General features: G+C 34.8%; 2 protein-coding genes across 3 annotated transcripts; one reads left to right on the top strand and one right to left on the bottom strand.

Annotated features, from left to right (window-relative positions):
- Positions 1-1,326: 1,326 nt before the first annotated feature.
- Positions 1,327-16,782, bottom strand: LOC103484131 (uncharacterized protein At3g49140-like). Of its 2 annotated transcripts, none has more exons than XM_008441085.3 (11): positions 16,579-16,781; positions 15,615-15,711; positions 14,791-15,013; positions 14,186-14,288; positions 14,016-14,083; positions 6,678-6,887; positions 6,473-6,598; positions 6,003-6,338; positions 4,694-4,846; positions 3,695-3,790; positions 1,327-1,627 (listed from the first exon to the last, which is right to left on the bottom strand). In XM_008441085.3, the coding sequence occupies exons 1-11, from the start codon at positions 16,646-16,648 to the stop codon at positions 1,523-1,525; spliced, it is 1,587 nt and encodes a 528-aa protein (XP_008439307.1). In that variant the 5' UTR covers positions 16,649-16,781; the 3' UTR covers positions 1,327-1,522. The 2 variants fall into 2 exon arrangements, with proteins under 2 accessions (XP_008439307.1, XP_050942279.1); XM_051086322.1 differs by lacking the exon at positions 1,327-1,627 and adding an exon at positions 1,840-2,677 and having other exon boundaries at positions 16,579-16,782.
- LOC103484162 (uncharacterized) lies at positions 2,245-2,892 on the top strand. The gene has a single exon (XM_008441126.3). The coding sequence runs from the start codon at positions 2,245-2,247 to the stop codon at positions 2,635-2,637; it is 393 nt and encodes a 130-aa protein (XP_008439348.2). The 3' UTR covers positions 2,638-2,892.
- Positions 16,783-19,386: the final 2,604 nt, after the last annotated feature.

Here is a 19,386-nt window from a genome sequence, read left to right as displayed (position 1 = left end):
GAAAACATTGTAAAACTTGATGCAAATAAATTGAACACTTTGAGCAAGAACTTCATAGGTATGTGATATTGCTCTTATAAAAAATAAAAGAAAAGGAGTGCAATGGGTATCAATTTTAGAGCTGTAATTAGTTGTATAACCTTTTTCAAAGAATTATAAATATATTAAATTTTATTTGTGATTGTTTTGGTAACTTCCTAACTTTTCAAACTTTTTAATAACATGGTCGATCAAATGCTGTATTTTCAAATTCAAATTTTGATTTATTTATAAATTCTTTTAGATTGTGTTATATATGTTATTACTTTATATTTTATTGTTATCTTTGCAATTATCTTTAAATAAATAAATAAGAGGGTAATGTATGTTTTGAACCCTAAGTTTTGTATCTGACTTTATCCAAACTATCCTTAGATCCATTGATCAAAGTTTGGCGATTCTTTTGGTTTTGAATGCTTACCTTACCAATACAATTACATCAGTTTGAAAATAGGATCAGATAAGTTAATTAGTATGAAACTATTTATTAATAAACAATAAATTAAAATTTTGAACATGGGGTGGATACAGTTTGATCCGGTTTAAATTTGATGGCTAAATCGAACTTAACTGTATTTATGCTATCTGGTTTGATATCAAATAAGGTTTTGGTGTTTTTAAAGTTCAGTTTTACTCTTTTTTTAAAAAATATATAAATATAAGAATAAATATATGTAGTAGTTAAAAACAGTTCAATTTGGTTCCAAATTTCTTTAAACAGAGTTGGACTGCATTTTTTCTGTTTCATCGAGTTTTTCGTTTGATTCTATTTTAAGACAGTTTGGTTTTTGCAATTAAGAGGGAAGTAAAAAGGGAAGTAAAGAAGTTATATTCTTATACTTATTTACATTTACAAATGCACTAGACAAAAAAAAATTGATAGAAAGAAATTTTAAGGTAAACTATTAAAACAAGAATTCAAATTCTTGAAAACAATACTAATTTTTAAAAAAATGTTCAAATTTGACAAAGATCTATAAGACGAGAGAACATATCGGGCACTTATCAAATTGATAAAAACTTCAAAGTTTAAACTTGTGAATTAACCTAGGAGAAAAATCATCTCACAGCAGTTAATTTGATTAATATCCTTCATGCTTAATCACTTTAATTAAAGTCAACTTGTGTCTACTGACTAACTTAACTAATAAAACATGTCATCGACTTTGGTTAAATATTCAAATTTTTTAGTTTCCACTCCTCTTGTACTAAAAACATTCGCTTGAAACAAGCAAACGCTAGGAATCAGATTAATGGCAGAGTAGAACAGAAGAAGAGAGCTGTTGGTAGAGGCCAATTGATAATAAATTGAAGAATGATTGCGGGTTTGCAATCACCAGATCCATAATCTAATGAATCAACAGTTTAAAATAAATTTACCTATTTCCATTCTGCTTTGAAACATTAAAGATCGGAACCTGAACCTGAGAAAGCCAAACACAACCATAATTAGATTGTAATGTAGTGAGAAGGCTTACAATGTTTAGCATTCATTTTGGTATGTTTGTTTCATTTTTTGATGTTTGGAATGAATTCTCGGGAAAAGCAAGTCGTTCAGCTGTTTTTCCGCACTGAATTCTGAGGTTGCCTGCACAAACATACTAATTGGTTAAGCTCACTAGTAAGCATTTTCCTGCAAAGACAACTCACTGCCATTAGAAATATAAACTTAACACCTACATAGGAAAACTCCAAGAGAGGGTAATTTATCCACGAATAAAAAAAAGTCATTGTTGAGATACCAAAGTGTCTCGTTTGTTAACCATTTGGTTTTTTTGTTTGTTGTTATTGACAACTAAGTCCATAAACATCATTTTCATATATTGGTATTTATATTTTGTTATCTACATTTTACCAAAAAAGAATCTAGTTCAACCGACTATTTTTATCTAATGTTGAGATACTTAGAGATGGATAGTTAAAATCCCCAAATTTATGGTAAATTTTGAAAATTAAGATATATTTCAAAACTTTCTTTTTTTAGGTAAGAATTCAAATGGTTAGGTGAGAAATGTGAAAAGAGGAAAGCCATTTTGAAAAACAAAATAGGGGGACGTAGGGCCAACAAATTCCTAGCTAAGGCTGTTCCACTTGTTCGTTGCCCAACTGTCAAGAAAATTCCATGACAGAGGTCTCTTCCTTCCTGTCCTAAATCTAAAAGCTCATAATCTCCAATCACGCGAGCTTTTTCAAAGTTCGCGAAACATGACCCTCTTCTCTACACCCCCAATTTCCATCATTTTTTTATTTTTACTCCTCATCTTCGTCTTTCCAGTCCGATCTGAGGATGTTTCCTCCGCCATCCGCTTGCCTTCTGAAGCTACCAATAACGACGGCGATGTAGATCTCTGTCCTGTATCGGTGCCCTCTTCTTGCCCCGTGAAATGCTTTAGGACGGACCCGGTCTGCGGGGTTGATGGCGTTACCTACTGGTGTGGTTGTGCCGATGCTTTGTGTTCAGGTGTCAAGGTCGCCAAGATGGGCTTTTGTGAGGTCGGCAACGGTGGTTCTGCGTCTATTCCTGGCCAGGCTCTCCTCTTGGTGCATATCTTGTGGTTGATCATACTTGGAGTTTCCGTCTTGTTTGGACTCTTCTAAATCTTCCATTGCTTTGGCTCCCATAGCATCATCTGGTTTGCTGTATGAATCCGTTTTTCCATTTACATTCTTCATCTTATACTTGAACATTCTTTTGAGAGGATAATTATTCAATACTATCCAGCTAGGAAAGCTAGGATACGCATATGTTAGTTGATCCGTTCTTTTTCTTTTCCAGAAAACTTCAGGATATATGTAAATATAACCTAAAGATTCCAAAGGTAATTCACTAAAAAGCATAAAACATTGGCTTCATTCAATTGTTGAAGATATTTAGGTGGGTTATTCTTTGCATTTTGAAGATGAATATTAGATAATCCTAGGGTTTGGTTTTTCTCTTTTCTAGTTTTGAATTGGGAAGGATTAGATGAGCTACTTAAAGGTCTAGAATATCACTGCATGAATCTTAGAAGAGACCACATGTCTCTGTATATATATATATATATATAAACAGATTAGCCAAATCGGCAAATCTGGTGTACAAATTCATGGCTCTACTCTGCACGGGCAGCATCAATTAGGATGAAAGAAACTGAACCAAAAAAACTAAATGGATCCAAGCCATAATGGAAATTGAAACAGAAACGTTCTTTGTGTTAAAACAAATAGGGTATAGTGATTAAACCAAATCAGGTAGACTGCGTCTGAAGGCTGTGTGCCAAAAGGCAAAACCGCACTTGAATAAAATTCGGTTTAATCAAGCTTCATAAGTGCATATTTGAAATCTGATGAGTCTTTCCAAATCATTCTTAAATTGTTTTCACAAATCTGACAATTACGACAAATAATTGACAATTTAGAAAAAGGAGAAAAGCACCATGGATGGAAGTTCATCAAATCACGTCATATATGGTTATGTTAAAAATATTGCAGCTGCCAGTTATGTCACAAACTATGTATGACTATGCATTTGCTTTTATAGTAATCGTATCTGGTTATTGCAACTGCCAATTGTATCACAAACTATGAATATGCATTTGCTTCTTTAGTTATCATATGCAGTAATTAATCAAGAGGAAAAAACAGTAACTTGATACTAACGTGAGAGTTGACTTACTCGAGTATCAAAAGCAAACCGCAACGTTTGGACCTGAGTTCCGGAGCAAACCCTCACATCAAATCCAAGTGAATCGATACCATTGATTACTGCCTCCTGCAATTATTCAGTGAAGACCAAGATCCGAAACACCGTGAGCATCATTATAATATGCATATCTATTGTTGAACTAGAATGACAAATGAAGAAACTAAAATTAGAAAGGATAGGTCTTTGGAGAAAATTTAAAGCTAAGAATTTTAGAATTGAAGATTTCTCCTGTCCTAAAACAACCCGATATTTTTGTAATCCACCATTGGCGATAAAAGTACTCATTCATCGATTATCTGTTTCTTTCTCAAAAAAATTAAGTGTATATACACAAATATAAAACCTCAATATTGAACAGTCCTGTCAAATTCCATCATAGCCTATGTTCAAATCCATGTTGAACTATTCAACTGTGACCTGTGTACTGATTTTTAGAAAATACTTCAGTTCACGACACCGCAAATCAGGCAACACAACTAGAAAGGTACATTACTTGGTCGATTTATCTCTATGCTACAGCAAATGAAAGAAGGCTACTTTCGTTCTATACTAATTTGGCGTCTGTTTAGATGCTGGCAGTTTTCGAAACCAACCATAAAATTAAGAAGTCCACTATGAAGTAAGTAATGACTAATTAATAGTCAACCAAAGTATACCAAGGGTAATTGTTATGACCTCATAGACCTAAATTCTCTTACCACTTCTACAATATGAAAAGGTCGTTATACTATTACATGACTAATTAAATTTCAAAATACATAATCCTTTTTTTCTTTTTTTTTTTAAGCCAAAATACATAATCCGTACTAAAAAATATCAAAATACATAATCAGATTTATATAAAAATAACAAACTAAACAGCCTTTTGGAGACGTATCATTTGGGAAGATGAATGGTAATAATTCAGAGACAAACAAATATTTCAACGAAAAATTGAAATAATTTCTGGTTTTAAGATTTATATATTACCTCAACCTGAATGCCCTTGCATCTCCAACAGAGAGACTTGAGCGCTTGTGTGGTCTTTTCTCCACCTGCTCTTAAACGAGAAATAATCTTTTCGGCCGAGTGCGCAATCGCATCAGGTTGAGCTTTCATGAGATCTTCTATTTCAACGTCGCTCTGGGAAAGATCAAAGAATTTTTGTCAGTAACAACCAGAAGCAGGCTCAAGAAAAACAACAAGCCCTCTCAGAATTGTGGGGACTGCAAATTGTAGGCATTAAACATTTATAACGCATAAAGTATCTAAAATATGACCGGCGAGTCGGCCAAGTTCCAGGAAGTGCTGGTTTTCTTTGTTAGATAGAATATATCATGTTCAAATAAAAATTGAATACAAAAAATATACGAAATGAAGGCAAGTGGTTTGTATCAGTTAAATTTCTGTTGTGTTTTATAGTTCCACTGGCCGAAGCTGACACGAATACTTTAGTTCCGAGGCAGCAACTTTTTCACCCACCGCCAGAGAAAGATGAGCGACATTATCATTTTGAAAATCGGTAATGATTATGTAAGACCTCCCATTATTAATGTGTATAAGAGGAGGGGTAAGAAAGGAAAGTTACAGGACAGCAAGGAGGAAAGAGAGGATGGAAATGAAATAGTGGATTAGTGGAGCAGCAAGTGGGCCCAACAAGATCATGTTGTTTGTCCTATTCGGCCAAATGTCTTATAAATAGCAAGGGGAGGGTAGCATTCTAGGTATGAGTGATTTGTGAAGAATGTTTTGAGTAAAAAGAGAGATTGGCGGCTGGGGAACCCTACCTTAGCCTAGGGGAATAGGTCGGTTAGTTCTTTTCTATTCTCCTTGTTTTATTTCATAGTTATTTCTATCATATATCATGTATCTACTGTTTTTGGCAATATAAATATATAAACACAGAGTGCTGCCTCTGTTTTTGCCCTTGAGTTAGTAAAAGAATACAAGAAAGAAGTGAGAATCCTCACAGATTACCATTAATAAATTTTTCAAAAATTAAGCATAGCATGCGAATATAACGTCCAAGATACATATATCTTGGATATTTCATTGAATCAATGAAATTGTTTTTTATCCAAAAAAAAAAGAGTCAAAGGTTTATATTAGAGAGGAAACGCACAATGGTAGTTTCCAAATGAGAAAAACTCAGATTAGGCCACTGCAACTGTACACTAAGAGAACTCAATCTTGCAAGTGAAAAAGGTGTGTGGTGTATGATGCTGTTTCAAGAAAACATGCTACAATGTAAAAAGGAAATCAATGACAAAGTGCTAAATAAAACAGAAACTAAACATACTGGGTGTGAATTTCCTGTAAATAGCTGAACTTTTATCATCTCCAGCCGGTAAAATGAAGCCTCACTCGCTGGAATACTTTCATCCAATGCATCCATCAAGTTTAAACCATCTTTGGATGAACTTGATTCATGACCATGATGATTGATCCTACCATGACTTTCAAGGTTCTCTTCAAGTTTCTGAGCCTCGTTTATGTCACCATTACTCAAATGGCGGCTGGAAAGATGCTTCTGGATAACAGTCTGCTCTTCACTGAATGCAGGTCTTAGAACACCTTGAATCACTAATGTTGCTGGGGGCTGTTCCATCCAATCAATGGGATCATCTGATGCAACCTATAAGACATAACAAGCATATGAATATAAATATAATTAGAAATCAGATGCTTCATTTGACATATATGGAGAGACCAAGACTCGTTAGTGGTTCTCGCTGGGGGGGAAAATTGTAATCCCTCATAAATCATTACCTCCGAAAGCTTGTTGGCAAAATGCATCGGATGTGAAGAACGCATTGTCTCCAGTTTTGCCCAATCTCCCAAGGTCTCATCAGAGTTATTTTGATCATCTTCATCATCTATGACAGAAACCCAGTCCTGCAGAATGGAGAAACATTTAATATCAAACTAAAATAGTGGAATCCAACAATATACTTTTTCTTTTATATAGAGAGACCCTATTATATTCATCATCTGCATCATCATCGTCGTTATCCTCATCGTCGTCTTCATCTTCATCTTCACCATCACCATCATCATCATCATCATCATCTCCAACATTTGTAGCCCCATCATCAAGCTCTTCAAATCCAAAATCAATTTCTGATGGACCGAACAACTCCATCTCATTGATCATTTCCATGGTATCAAGGCCAATAAGCACTTGCTATATCATTAAAACCATGAAATGCATTATCTATTTGAACATTCTTTTCCACCAAAAATAAATTTATACAGCCAATATTACGGAATGAAAGTATGTCTGCTTAAAAAATCTCACTACTCATGAAATGCTGGATGGGAAGAATGCAAATAAAACACATGATGTAGACAAAGGTCTATAAAAATTTACCAAAAGTCTGACCATGATGAACATTCTTAACCTAAGCACTACTCCCTATACGTTGTGATGACAATGGCAATTTTAAAGAGTAAGAAATTATCATGAATGTCAAATTTAACTCCCGCACAATCTTAAATAGTTACAACCAAATTTAAATTTTGATTGTGATATATTATTAAAATTTAAAACATTGAATCGAATCTTCACTCATACAAATAAAAAATAATAATATGACTTCCACGTTTGAGTTAAGAAATCTCATAAATAAAGTTAAATAAAGGAATAGATGCTCCAAAAAAATTTAAAGAATTATTAATCACCCTCGGAGGAAAAATACCGCACTTAAAAAAACAAAAACAAAACCATGCATCATTTGTCAAAAATTTAATAGTAGGCTAAACAACAGTAAGGGAGAAACTGACAATTCCCTATTCCCAAAAGAACAAAAGAAAAGGAATAAGGAAGCAATGAAACCCCAAAAGAACAAAAGAAAAGGAATAAGGAAGCAATGAAACCCCAAAAGAACAAACGAAGAAGAAGAAGGAAAAGCAAGGGGCCTAGACTGTAATTTCATATCTAATAGGTGGTACAGACGGGGTAGAGGTGTGCAAAAGATTTCTTCCCACCCAGTAATCATCACAAAAATAGGTATTCAAGCATTCTCAATTGACATTTAAAGAACTAGGAGAATGAGGGAAAAGTGAACAGGAGGTTTAGAGAAACTCAAACTTACTTCTCTAGGGAGAGAGATAATAGATGAGCCTTCCGCTCATTTTTTTTTTTTTTCTTCATCAGTCCCTTCAAGCATCATCAGTCTTTGGATCGTAACAAGTTCTTTAAGAAATCTATTACTTCTCTCCCTCCATTTGGATCGTAACATGTTCAGTCTACTAAAGAGGTACCATCCCCCCTTCTCCTAAGGAAGTTTTTGTTCTTTCAAAGATGATGAGAAATCATTGTTAAGTGTGAGCAATGAAGTTTTTATGGAGAACCTACTAGAGGATATATTTGCAGAAGCCTATAATCAAAGTTTTGCAAGTTAAGATATTGGTTCACTTACGTTAGGTTTTTGCTGCAGCTTCTCCTACGCCTTCTTTGCTTCTTGAAAAATTCGCTTCTTTGGTTAAGGTTTGTGGTCTTCAGTTGCAGGTAATTCCCTCTAGTTCTCCAGGAGCTGTAGTTTAAGTGTCCTCGTCTTGTTCATTTAGAGCTATTTGCATTTTTGTGGATTGTTTGAGGTTTAGAATTTCTTAAAGTCCCATTTTCCTTGGGCTCTCGTTTCCCTCTCATATGGGATTTTTCAGAGGTTTTTGACACTTTGTGCCAGTTTTTTGGATTGATATTTCTTTGTGTTTGGCCTGGTTTGTCTTGGTTAGGATTTTCTCTTAGTTTCTTATGGGACTATCTTCCTTAGTTTCTTGTGCTTCTTGGTTGAAGTTTTTCTTTTTTTTAGCATGTGTCCTTCATTAGTTGTGTTTGTCTTCTATTTTTTCCTTATATTTTGAGATCTTGTATTTTGAAGCAGTAGTCTTGTTTTCATCATATCAATTAAATTTTTTGTTTCCATTAAAAAAATCCTTCTCAAAACCTAATCAAAGGGATGAGGGTAACTTCAATGACCTTGAAACTATCTCCCAACTAACAAGATCAAATCATCCCTTTGTCAAACCCATCTCAGAAAAAATTCCTTATAAAGTTCTCTAGGCTTTTATTGATCAAAGCAGGAATTCTAAAAAGGAGAGAGAGTACAGTAGGATCCCAGATACCACTGCTTGGATGAGACTTGAGAGCAAATCTTCCTCACTTGGAAAAGAAAGTTTTTCTTCCAAGAAGCAAGGGGATTGTGGACCTTTCGAAACATCACAACCCTCCCTCCTTTTTTTATCTATCGATAGTTTTTTCAATATCAAAAAGCAAGTTGCTAGTGGACCTTTTCAATTACTGTAAATCAAAAGGAGATGCCCCTCCAATTCTGACCACCAAAGAGCCAGGCAACACACTCACCTCACAACCCACAATAGCTGCGACGAATTATTTCTGTTCTCTCTTTATTTTCCAAGAAGAATGAAATAGAAAAAAAGTCTTTGAGTTTAATCTAAAGGTTTCGATAACTAATGGATAACCATTATAATTTTTGTTTCTTCTGAATTACAAAGGTATACGAGAACCTTTTTGCTTCAAAAGCTGTCTTGGGTTTTTCTAAAACTATAGTCAGTCCTTGAATACACTCTGTATTCCCAAACTTATAGTGAAAAGGAATGCATTAAAACATGGTTTTTCTCTTCTTTTTTTGGTTTTTTTTTTTTTTTTTTTTGTTATAGAAATAACTACTTCCATTGAAAAGAAAATGAAAGAATACAAGGACTAAAAACCAAGACCGCAAAATCCTTGGTCACAATCGGTCAAAATAATTCTTCAGGGACTCCACCAATTTGGTTTTTGACAAGGGAGACTCTCCTACCCGACCAAGTGACTCCCAGGAACGATTCTAGAGGGGGAGGATTCTCTTATCCGGTCCATGTTGATCAATAGTATGGAGCTACAGATTGGCAAACCTTTGATATATGTAGCAACTGCAAAGGACCTATGGGATACTACTCAGAAACTCCATTTGAAGCATCAGAACACCTCTCGTTTGTATACACGAAGAAAACAGGTCCATGATTGCAAACAAGAAACTCCAGATGCAACCTCCTATCTTAATAAACTTTCCCTAACCTTGCAAGAGATGGGCCTGTGCAGAGAGACAATTTGGGATACTCCGAGTGATGGCATACAATATTCTAAAGTTAAAGAAGCTGATCGGGTTTATGACTTCCTTGCAAGTCTCAACCCCAAGTTTGACATTGTTCGTGGTCGTATACTGGGCTAAAAACCTCTCTCCTCCTTAATGGAAGGGTGCTATGCAGTCTGTCTCGAAGAAGATTGTATGAGTGACATGAGTGTTCTAACTACTCCTGCTACTGATTCTGCTGCATTCAGTTCTAGATCCTCTATCCATGATAGTTAGAAAAATAATGGGAAATCGATTCCTATCTAAGAATATTGCAAGAAATTGTGGCACACTAAAGATTAGTGTCGGAAACTACATGGTTGTCCTTCAGGAGGTAAGAAACACTCCTCAAATGATAAACAGAATTCAAGGTGTGCTTATATGAGTGAGTCTATTAGAACCTCTCAACCACTTGGCTCTACTATAGTCTATAAACCAAAACGGTCCCAGTCCACCCTAAGGGCTACTGTTGAGTCATGTATGTCTCAGTCCCTTAGTTTTACCAGTGTCGATGGAAAGAATCTCTAGATCCTAGACTCGGGTGCTATATATCACTTGACAGGTTCCTTTGAGGTTGTTTCTTATATTTCGTGTGCTGGTAATGAAAAGATCATAATAGTCGATGGTTCTTTGCCTCCAATTGCGGGGAAGGGGAAAATTTTTCCCTTTGAGGGGCTACCCTCTGAAATGACATGTCCCTAAAATTTCATATAATTGCTATTTATAAGCAAGATCACCCATGCGCTGAACTGCAAAGCTATTTTCTGACCTGATTCTGTTTCTTTACAAGACTTGAGCTTGGGGAGGATGATTAGCACTGCTTGGCATAGCAAGGGAATCTATCTCATTGACGATGATACCTCTGCTAGTTCTCTAGGACTAGTTTATTATCTTCATATTTTACTATTTCTGAACAAGGTCGTATGTTATGGCATTTCCGATTGAACCATCCAAATTTTCAATAATATGAAGTACTTATTTCCCCATCTTTTCTCTAAAGTTGATGTCTCCTCTTTATCTTGTGATGCGTCTCTTCAGGCTAAACAACATTGGGTTTCCTTTCCCTCATAGCCATATAAACCAACCCAACTGTTCACCCTTATCCATAGTGACATTTGGGGTCCGTCAAAGGTCACTACCTCTTCTGGGAAATAGTGGTCTGTGACCCTTATTGATTATCATACTCGTCTTATCTAAGTCTTTCATATCACTGATAAGTTTGAGGTCTCCTCTGTATTCCAGAACTTCTATCACACTATAGAAACATAGTTTAATGCAAAACTGTGATTCTTCAAAGCTATAATAGTCGTGAGTTTCAAAACCATACCCTTAGTGAGTTTCTATCCACCAAAGGGATTGTTCACCAAAACTCATGTGCTCACCCTTCAACAAAATGGGATCGCCGAGCGGAAAAACCGTCATCTTTTGGAAATAGCTTGTTCCATTATGTTGTCTACTTCCTTTCCTTCTTATCTGTGGGGAGATGTTCTTACTGCAACATATCTCATCAATAGGATGCCCTCTAGTGTCCCTTAGAGTGTCTTAAGAAGTCATATTCAGACTCCCTTAGAGTGTCTCAAGAAGTCATATCCCTCTACCCGCCTCACTTGAGGTTTCCCTTCGAGTGTTTGGGTGTACAGCTTATGTTCATAGTTTTGGCCCTAACCAAACCAAATTCACCCTTCGGGCTCAAGCATGTGTGTTTGTTTGGTATCCTCTTTCATCAATGGGCCTATAAATGTTTTCATCCTTTTTCTCGTAAATACTTTGTCACTATGGATGTCACCTTTCATAAGCATCGGCCTTTCCCGTTACCCATCTTCAGCGGCAAAGTATGAGTGAAGAATCAAACTGTTCCTTAGAGTCTACCAGTCCTAGCCTTGTTACCTTACCCGACCCCGATCCTCTTCCCATGGTCCTACCAACAAGCCGAGTTCCCTAGAAAACATACTATAAAAGGAACCTCATAAAGAAAATTGGGTCCCCTACTGATCAGCCAGCTCCGGTCCAAGACTCTGAATCTCCAGGAAATTGGGTCCCCTATTGACGGAGTGAGAATGACAGGTTCGATATAGTTGTTCCTAAAGATATGGTAGAAAAGGGCAATGTTGATGAGATTGAAGTTACAGTTGGTAATGAAGCTGAACAGGATCATTCAAGTAATCTAGATAAGTATGATCTGTCTCTTGACATCCCTATTGCGTTGAGGAAAGGAACCAGGTCCAGGATAAAACACCTAATATATAACTATGTTTCCTATGATAGCCTATCACCACAATTCAGAGCCTTTACAACTAGCCTTGACTCTACCATGATACCTAAAAATATCCACCCTGCTTTAGATTGCCCTGAGTGAAAAACTATTGTTATGGGAGAGATAAAGCTTGTGAAAAGAACAAGGCTTGGGAGATCCGTACTCTTCCTAAGGGACATAAAACCGTGGGATGTAAATGGTTGTTTACACTCAAATACAAGGCAAATGGAACTCTTGGCAGATGCAAGGCCGAGTTAGTGGCGAAAGGGTTTACTCATACTTATGGAGTTGATACTGTGAAACCTTTTCCCAGATTGCAAAATTAAATACCGTTAAAGTCCTGTTATCTGTTACTGTGAACAAAGATTGGCTCCTATATTAGCTAGATGTCAAGAATGCGTCTTAAACGAAGACTTGAAAAGAGGAAGTTTATATGAGCCCCCTCCAAGGTTGAAGCCAGTTTGATCATTGGGCTTGCAAACTTAAACTCCTTGTATGGGCTAAAACAGTCACCGAGAGCATGGTTTGATAGGTTTACTACCTTTTTCAAGTCCCAAGGATCCAGTCAGGAGCACTGTGATCACACTTTGTTTACGAAAGTCTCCAAGGCTGGGAAGATCGCAATGTTGATTGTTTATGTTGATAACATTGTTTTACCTGGGGATGACACCGCTGAGATCATCCAACTGAAAAATAAGATGGATAATGAGTTTGAAAGTAAAGACTTGGGAAATCTAAAGTATTTCCTTGGGATGGAAGTAGCTAGATCAAAAGAAGGTGCCTCTGTATCTCAAAGGAAGTATATCTTTGATTTGCTGACTAAAACATGTATGTTGGGATGTCGTCCTGCTAATACTCCGATTGAGTTCAACAGTAAACTGGGAAATTCAGGTGATAAAGCTCCAATTAATAAAGAAAAATCTTGTTGCCATGTGAGAAAGTTGATCTACTTGTCACACACTAGACTGGATATCTCCTATGATGTGAATGTCGTTAGCCAGTTCATGCAGGCCCTATGAGGAACACATGGAGGCAATTAACAGAATTTTGAGGTACTTAAAAACAACTCCAAGTAAAGGGTTGATGTTCATGAAGACCGACAGAAGAGTTATTGAGGCCTATATTGATTCTGACTATGCAGGGTCCATTGCAGGAAATCCACCTTTGGCTATTGTACTTTTGTATGGGGTAATCTCGTAACTTTAAGAAGTAAGAAGCAAGGGGTTGTGGTGAGAAGCAGGCTGAAGCTAAGTACAGAGCTATGAGTTTGAGGACATGTGAGGAAATTTGGCTACAAAAGGTTTTATCTAACCTTCATTAGGACTATGAGGTGCTGATGAAATTATTCGGTGATAATAAGGCATCTATTAGCATCACTAACAATCCAATTCAACATGATAGAACTAAACATGTGGAGATTGATTGACACTTTATTAAAGAAAGATTGGACAATGGTAGCATATGCATTCCCTACATCCCCTCAAGTCAACAGGTTATTGATGGTCTCACCAAGGGGCTTCTTAGACAGAACTTTGATTCATGTGTTAGCAAGTTGGGTCTTATTGATATTTACGTCCCAACTTGAGGGGAAGTTTTAGAATTAGTGGGCTTAAGCCCAAGGAGAGATTAACCCTAATATTCTTTCCTTTTTTATCTTAAGCTTGTTGTCTATTTAATTTTCCCTCATTGTACCTTTTGTTCATATGAAATAATAAGAAGAAGAAAGTCGGATCGTGGTTTTTCTCTCGGTACCGATTTCAATAGTAAGGAATACCCTAACTATGACCAACATCACAGGGAACCTTCACATGGCAAGTAAAAATTTGGAATAATGAAAAGTAAACAACTGAAATTATTATTGGTTTAAGACAAGATGTGAGAGATGTGAAAACATTATGTTTAATATGTAAGTCAAAATTCATACCACAAAGTTATTTTCTGATGTTAGATTTTTCATGGCCTCTTCAGTATTCTTCATTTGAAAGTAGATATCTGCAATAGATTAAAATTAACATAATCAATAAAATAATAGGGAAGGTCGGCCCAGGATGGCCTTGAGTATGAGAACGGTGAACTCTAGAATGTTGGACATACTTCCATGTTCGTCAGTTACATAAGGTAGTTCTGGCCAGATAATGTTTTCCTGAACTTCGTCATTAATCAAACCCGCAAACATTAATGTTGCTTTGCTATTTACCTGAACATGAAATGCTATTGAAAATATTAATTATCGAAATCATGCAACCTATATACGATAGAGAATTACAAAAGCAGCTCCCTTTAATAAAGCTCCCACCCACTTCTCCTCTGAAGTAGGAGGTTCAAATTGTCATTCCTATCTTTGTTGTACTAGGGACAAAAATAAAGTTTAGTACAAAAGAGAGGGAGGAAAAAACAGAGTTTGTCATTACTATAAAAAGTAAAAAGGTAGTGAAAAAATTGGGTCCATTGTTTTTGTTTCTAAGATAATCTTCCAAACTTCAAGATTAGCAATTCCAATCCTTGACCTCCATTTCGGTCCTTGAGAACGTGATGGAAAAAAAATATACAATTCAAAAAAATGAGTGGCTTCCAGCGGTAACATTGGTTGGTGCATATAAAGCACTAATGCAAACAACGTTCCTTATAGTGACGCATCAAACATATTAAACATCATGATTAAGTATGAACATAAGAACAGCATTAGTATAAATTGATACCTCAATGATTGTTCTAGTAGTTTCTGCAGAGGTAGGTCTAACATCATCAGCAATCTCAGTTATTGATTTCACAAGCTCCTCAGATGGATGATACTGCAATCCCCTATTTTGTTTAATTGGATCTGATGCAGAGCCCAAAGGCTCTGCTGATGCTTGGATTCCATTCTTTCTGAGATTGCTTCTTCCCAAGAGAGACCTACTATTAAGTCTCTGGCATCTTTTCCTGCAATTTAGTTATCAGGTTTTAGTACTCCAATCGTGCAGTCTTCCTATTGCCTTTTACATGCATAGACTGGATCGAATTTGATGTTCACAAATAGAAAAGGGACCATTCGGTCAAGATTCTCCGTACACAATAATTATAATATATACACACACAGAAATAACGTATCTGCTTCCACTCTGATAGAGTAACCATCAGATACACAATATTTTCTGAAAGATCTCAAACAACACAGTTGCCAATAACATTAGCCCTTTTGATGCTTGCCAATTGCGATTCCGTAAAGACCACATCTTATAGTGGCTTATAAGAAAAAACATTGTCTGAATTAAGACTTCTTTCTCGTTGCATTAGGCTAAGTATTTTCTAATCATAGATTTGTATTCAAGTCGGAATTTTATTCAATTTATTACAATTTCTGGCCAGCGGGAGCAGTATAATGACTAGAGACCCGTGGTTACTTAAACACTCGCATGCCGCATTGAACTGTGATTGCTTTGCCCCACACGCGTATGATACCAAGAAACTCATTGACAAAATTATTTAATAAAAAATAAATATTAAAAAGAGGAAAAGAAAGGAGCAAGCTCAAGCTAAGTACCAATGCACATCGGAAGTGCAAGAATGCAAAAGCCGGCAGAAGCTGCTAGCATTGCCTATACTACTTGCATCCTCCGAAGTCCAAGCTGGACGGTGATCTGTATATGCGCACAACCAAACACAAGGAAGAAAATTAGTCTCGGCTATACAGCCAAAAAAAACACCGGAAATTTTCCAAAAACAAACGCTGTGTAATCGTTTGCTTCATTACTTTTATCAGAAATCAATTTAAGCAACCAAAAAAATTGTTTCATCTGCCACTAACACTTAATTCAAAAAAATTATAGAACAGAAGTCTCAGCTTGGCAGCCAAGAAAATGCGGGGGAAAACACCGAAACGAAAGGCAATGGAATCTCGAGCTCCACTGCTTCAAACGGAAATCACGTTGAGCAATCAAAACGAATGTTTCCTCTTTCCCTTTCGCTTAATTCCAAAAGCATAGAAGAAAAATACTCTCAGCTCGGCAGCAAAGCAAAATGCTGGAGAAAACGCCAAAAAGAAAAGCTGTGGAATCTTAAGCTCCAAAGCTTATAATAGAATTCAGGTTAAGCAATAATAGCAATCGTTTCCTCACCCTCTTTCATTTAATTCGAAAAACATAGAAGAAAAATAGACAGCTAGTAAGCTTGACAGCCATGTAAAATGCATGAAAAAGAACGCCAAAAAGAAAAGCCGTGGAATCTTAAACTTCGAAGCTAGAAATAATAACAATTCGAAAGACATCTACGAAAATTAGTCAGCTAGTAAGCTTGACAACAATGTAAAATGCAGGAAAAAGAACGCCAAAAAGAAAAGTTGTGGAGTCTTAAGCTCCATTGATTTCAACAGAAAGCAAGTAAAGCAATCAAAAGAATCGTTTCCTCTTTCACTTTCGTATAATTCGACCAAAAAACATAGAGAAAGGAGAGTATAACTCGTCTTCTGAGGTAAGTAATGGCGGGGGGAGAAAGAGAGAGAGAATTACAGGGCACGGCAGAGGAGTAGCAGAAGTTTGCGCCGGCGGGAAACCGAACGGCCAGAGCAGTTTCGATCATTGTTTCACCTTTTTGGTTCTTGGCAATGAGTTATTGAAGTAGGAGATCCACAGGCATTTTCGAGAGAAAATGTGTATTAGGATGAGGTACCTTCTCTTCTTCTTGGCTTCACGTGCAAAATATCCTATGCGGCAGTGAATATCCCATTTCCTGTACGAGCGAATAAATCTTCATTACGGTATTTGTGGTCAAGCCCAACGGCAGCAATTTATTGGGCTCGCATATTATATGCAGCCCATTGGCTTCTGAATTTCATGAGCTACGTTATTTTACAGTTCTCTCAAATTCATTTTATTTATTTACCATAAATATATTTTACATATTTAAACTATTAGTTATAGTATATACAATTAGGGTAATTGTTAATTAAATTTAATTAACAAATATATTTCAATCCCTACCCGCTTCATCTTGTAATTATTCGTTTCTTGTTCTTTCTACTTTTGATCAAATCCATTTTATTTTGTAGTTCATTTCTTTCATTTTTTCGGTGAGTTTAATCTTTTTTTCATGTTTTATATTTGGTTCATTTTTCATTTCATGTATGTCTTTTTTTTAACCATTTTTATTATTGGTTCTGAGGTCTTTTAATTGATTTTCGATTACATTGTTAAATCATAATTTCAAAACATATCTCTCTAATCTCTTCACGTTCCATTCTGTTTCACCCGTCCAATTTTTCTTGTTCTTTTTTTACTGGTCAAATTAATTAAACTCATTTTATTGTGTCATTCATCACTTTCATATTTTCGTTGAGTTTCTATTTTTTCATTCTATATATTATGCTCATTTTATATTAGATGTGTACATGGGTATGTTATTTTAATATCATTATTTTTTATGTTTTTTCGATTTAATTTTGTTATGTGTAAATGTTCTTTTTTTAGTAAAAATTGTGTTTTCTAAATCAACCATGTATACTTTCTATAGTCATTGTAGCTTAATATATTACATTAATAAGACAATATTATTCTTACGTTTAAAGTTTAAAGTTTTGTTTCTAATTAACATATTATATTTTTTATACTATTCGTTAAAGTCAACCTGAAACTACATACTCAATATGCGCTAAATCAAATACCCAAAATCAAAATTGAAATTAACTTAATAAGGAAATTATTTTTATTTATTTTTTCATATTCGTGTCAATACAAATTTTTTTCATTTTTTAAAAATAACAGTAATCACAATGATGATATTTTTTTTTTCATTCTTATGTTTGATATTAGCTCGAGTTTTGTATAAATGTTATACGTTTTTTTATGTTTTATTTTTGTATTCTACAAATTTGATTGTTTTTAGAAAATATACCATGATTTATTATTTATATTGATAAACATATTTAAAAATGAAAATACAAAATATAATTAGATAAATATTTAATTATATTAAGACGTTCTTGAAAATTGTAAAACAAGTAAAAAGAAAAGAAAAAGTATTCATCCAAACGTCCTAAAAGAATTATAACTAAAAACGTTTATAAACTACCCATCTTTGTTTCAAACTAACCAAAGACAATGGGGGTGATGTCAACGGAGTATAGTTAGGGACCAAAAAGAGGGAAGCACATTGGCAAACCCTTGTATCCAACTTTTAGCAATCAATTGTCATGTAGCATATTAGAACTTGGTATATGCAACTTAACTATCATTTCAAAAGACACCGTCTTATTTTTCTGAGTTCTCTAATTCCATATGTAAATCGAAAAGAATGTAAGTAATAATTTTCTCTAGTTATAAATTATATTATCGAATTAGCTTGGTATAAATAATTAAGTCAAATTTAACTTTTAAATTTTAATTTCAATTGTTAATTAGATAGGAAAACAAACATCAGCTTGTCTTTGTCTTAGTCCTTTTTAGATTGTTTATCAATTTACTTTTTGTGTTATGGATTCACACTTCGAGTCAATCTATATGCGACGGTTACTCGCACCAACTTGATATTGAATCAATCACGCTACGATATATATTTAAGTTAGTATATGATATGAATCATTCAAATACGTAGAATATAGGTAGTTGTAAACATAATCAAATTCATAATATTAACAAACATACGATGCAAGAGAATGAAAAGGTATAACAAAATCTAAATATACAATTAAACATCAACACGATGATTCCATTTTTCCTCTCGAGCAACAGGGGTGGAATTCAATCTTATGACATCAAGACTAATAATGTAGATTTATGTTATAGTTAACCTATTACGTCCGAGGTAAATATTTCAATGGTACTATAATAATATTTATTATACAAACAAAATAAAGCATGACAATATAAACAAAAGATATCTTGATTGGTTAAAAAAAAAAATAGAAACATCGTTAAATATAGTTAAAATAAACTAAAATATTTACGACATTTAGCAACATATAACTAATAGAAGCATATCGATGTTGTTAATAGAATATGAAATTTTGTTATATATTGCAAATATTTTGTGAAGTTTGTCATTTTCGACAACTCTAATAAGGTTTTCAATTTATTTTAAAAAACATAAGTTGAAATCGACCTTGTATATTTTTTCTGTGGGATACGTGGATCCATAAAAGGTTGCCACTTTAATAAGAACGCTCTTTCCATTGGAGGATTATTTGCAATTTTGCGTCATTTTTTTAAAATTAGTTGCTTTGCTTTTCTTAAGAGATAATTATCCGTTTTCCATCTAATATTAAACAACCATATGAATCATGAATAGATATCAATTCTTGAATACCGGCCGTCGATCTTTCA

This window comes from Cucumis melo, chromosome 6 (genome assembly GCF_025177605.1).
Source record: "Cucumis melo cultivar AY chromosome 6, USDA_Cmelo_AY_1.0, whole genome shotgun sequence".
Lineage (NCBI taxonomy): Eukaryota > Viridiplantae > Streptophyta > Magnoliopsida > Cucurbitales > Cucurbitaceae > Cucumis > Cucumis melo.
Note: the sequence above shows the minus strand (reverse complement) of the source record. Positions and strands in the feature narration are given on the sequence as shown.

Bases quoted from the DNA above. Each gene is read 5' to 3' on its own strand.
- LOC103484162 (XM_008441126.3), top strand. From the start codon at position 2,245: ATGACCCTCTTCTCTACACCCCCAATTTCCATCATTTTTTTATTTTTA.
- LOC103484131 (XM_008441085.3), bottom strand. From the start codon at position 16,648: ATGATCGAAACTGCTCTGGCCGTTCGGTTTCCCGCCGGCGCAAACTTC. The intron at 14,084-14,185 runs GTATGTCCAACA...AATCTATTGCAG, and splicing joins TGTAACTGACGAACATGGAA to ATATCTACTTTCAAATGAAG. The intron at 6,339-6,472 runs GTAATGATTTAT...TATGTCTTATAG, and splicing joins TTGCCAACAAGCTTTCGGAG to GTTGCATCAGATGATCCCAT.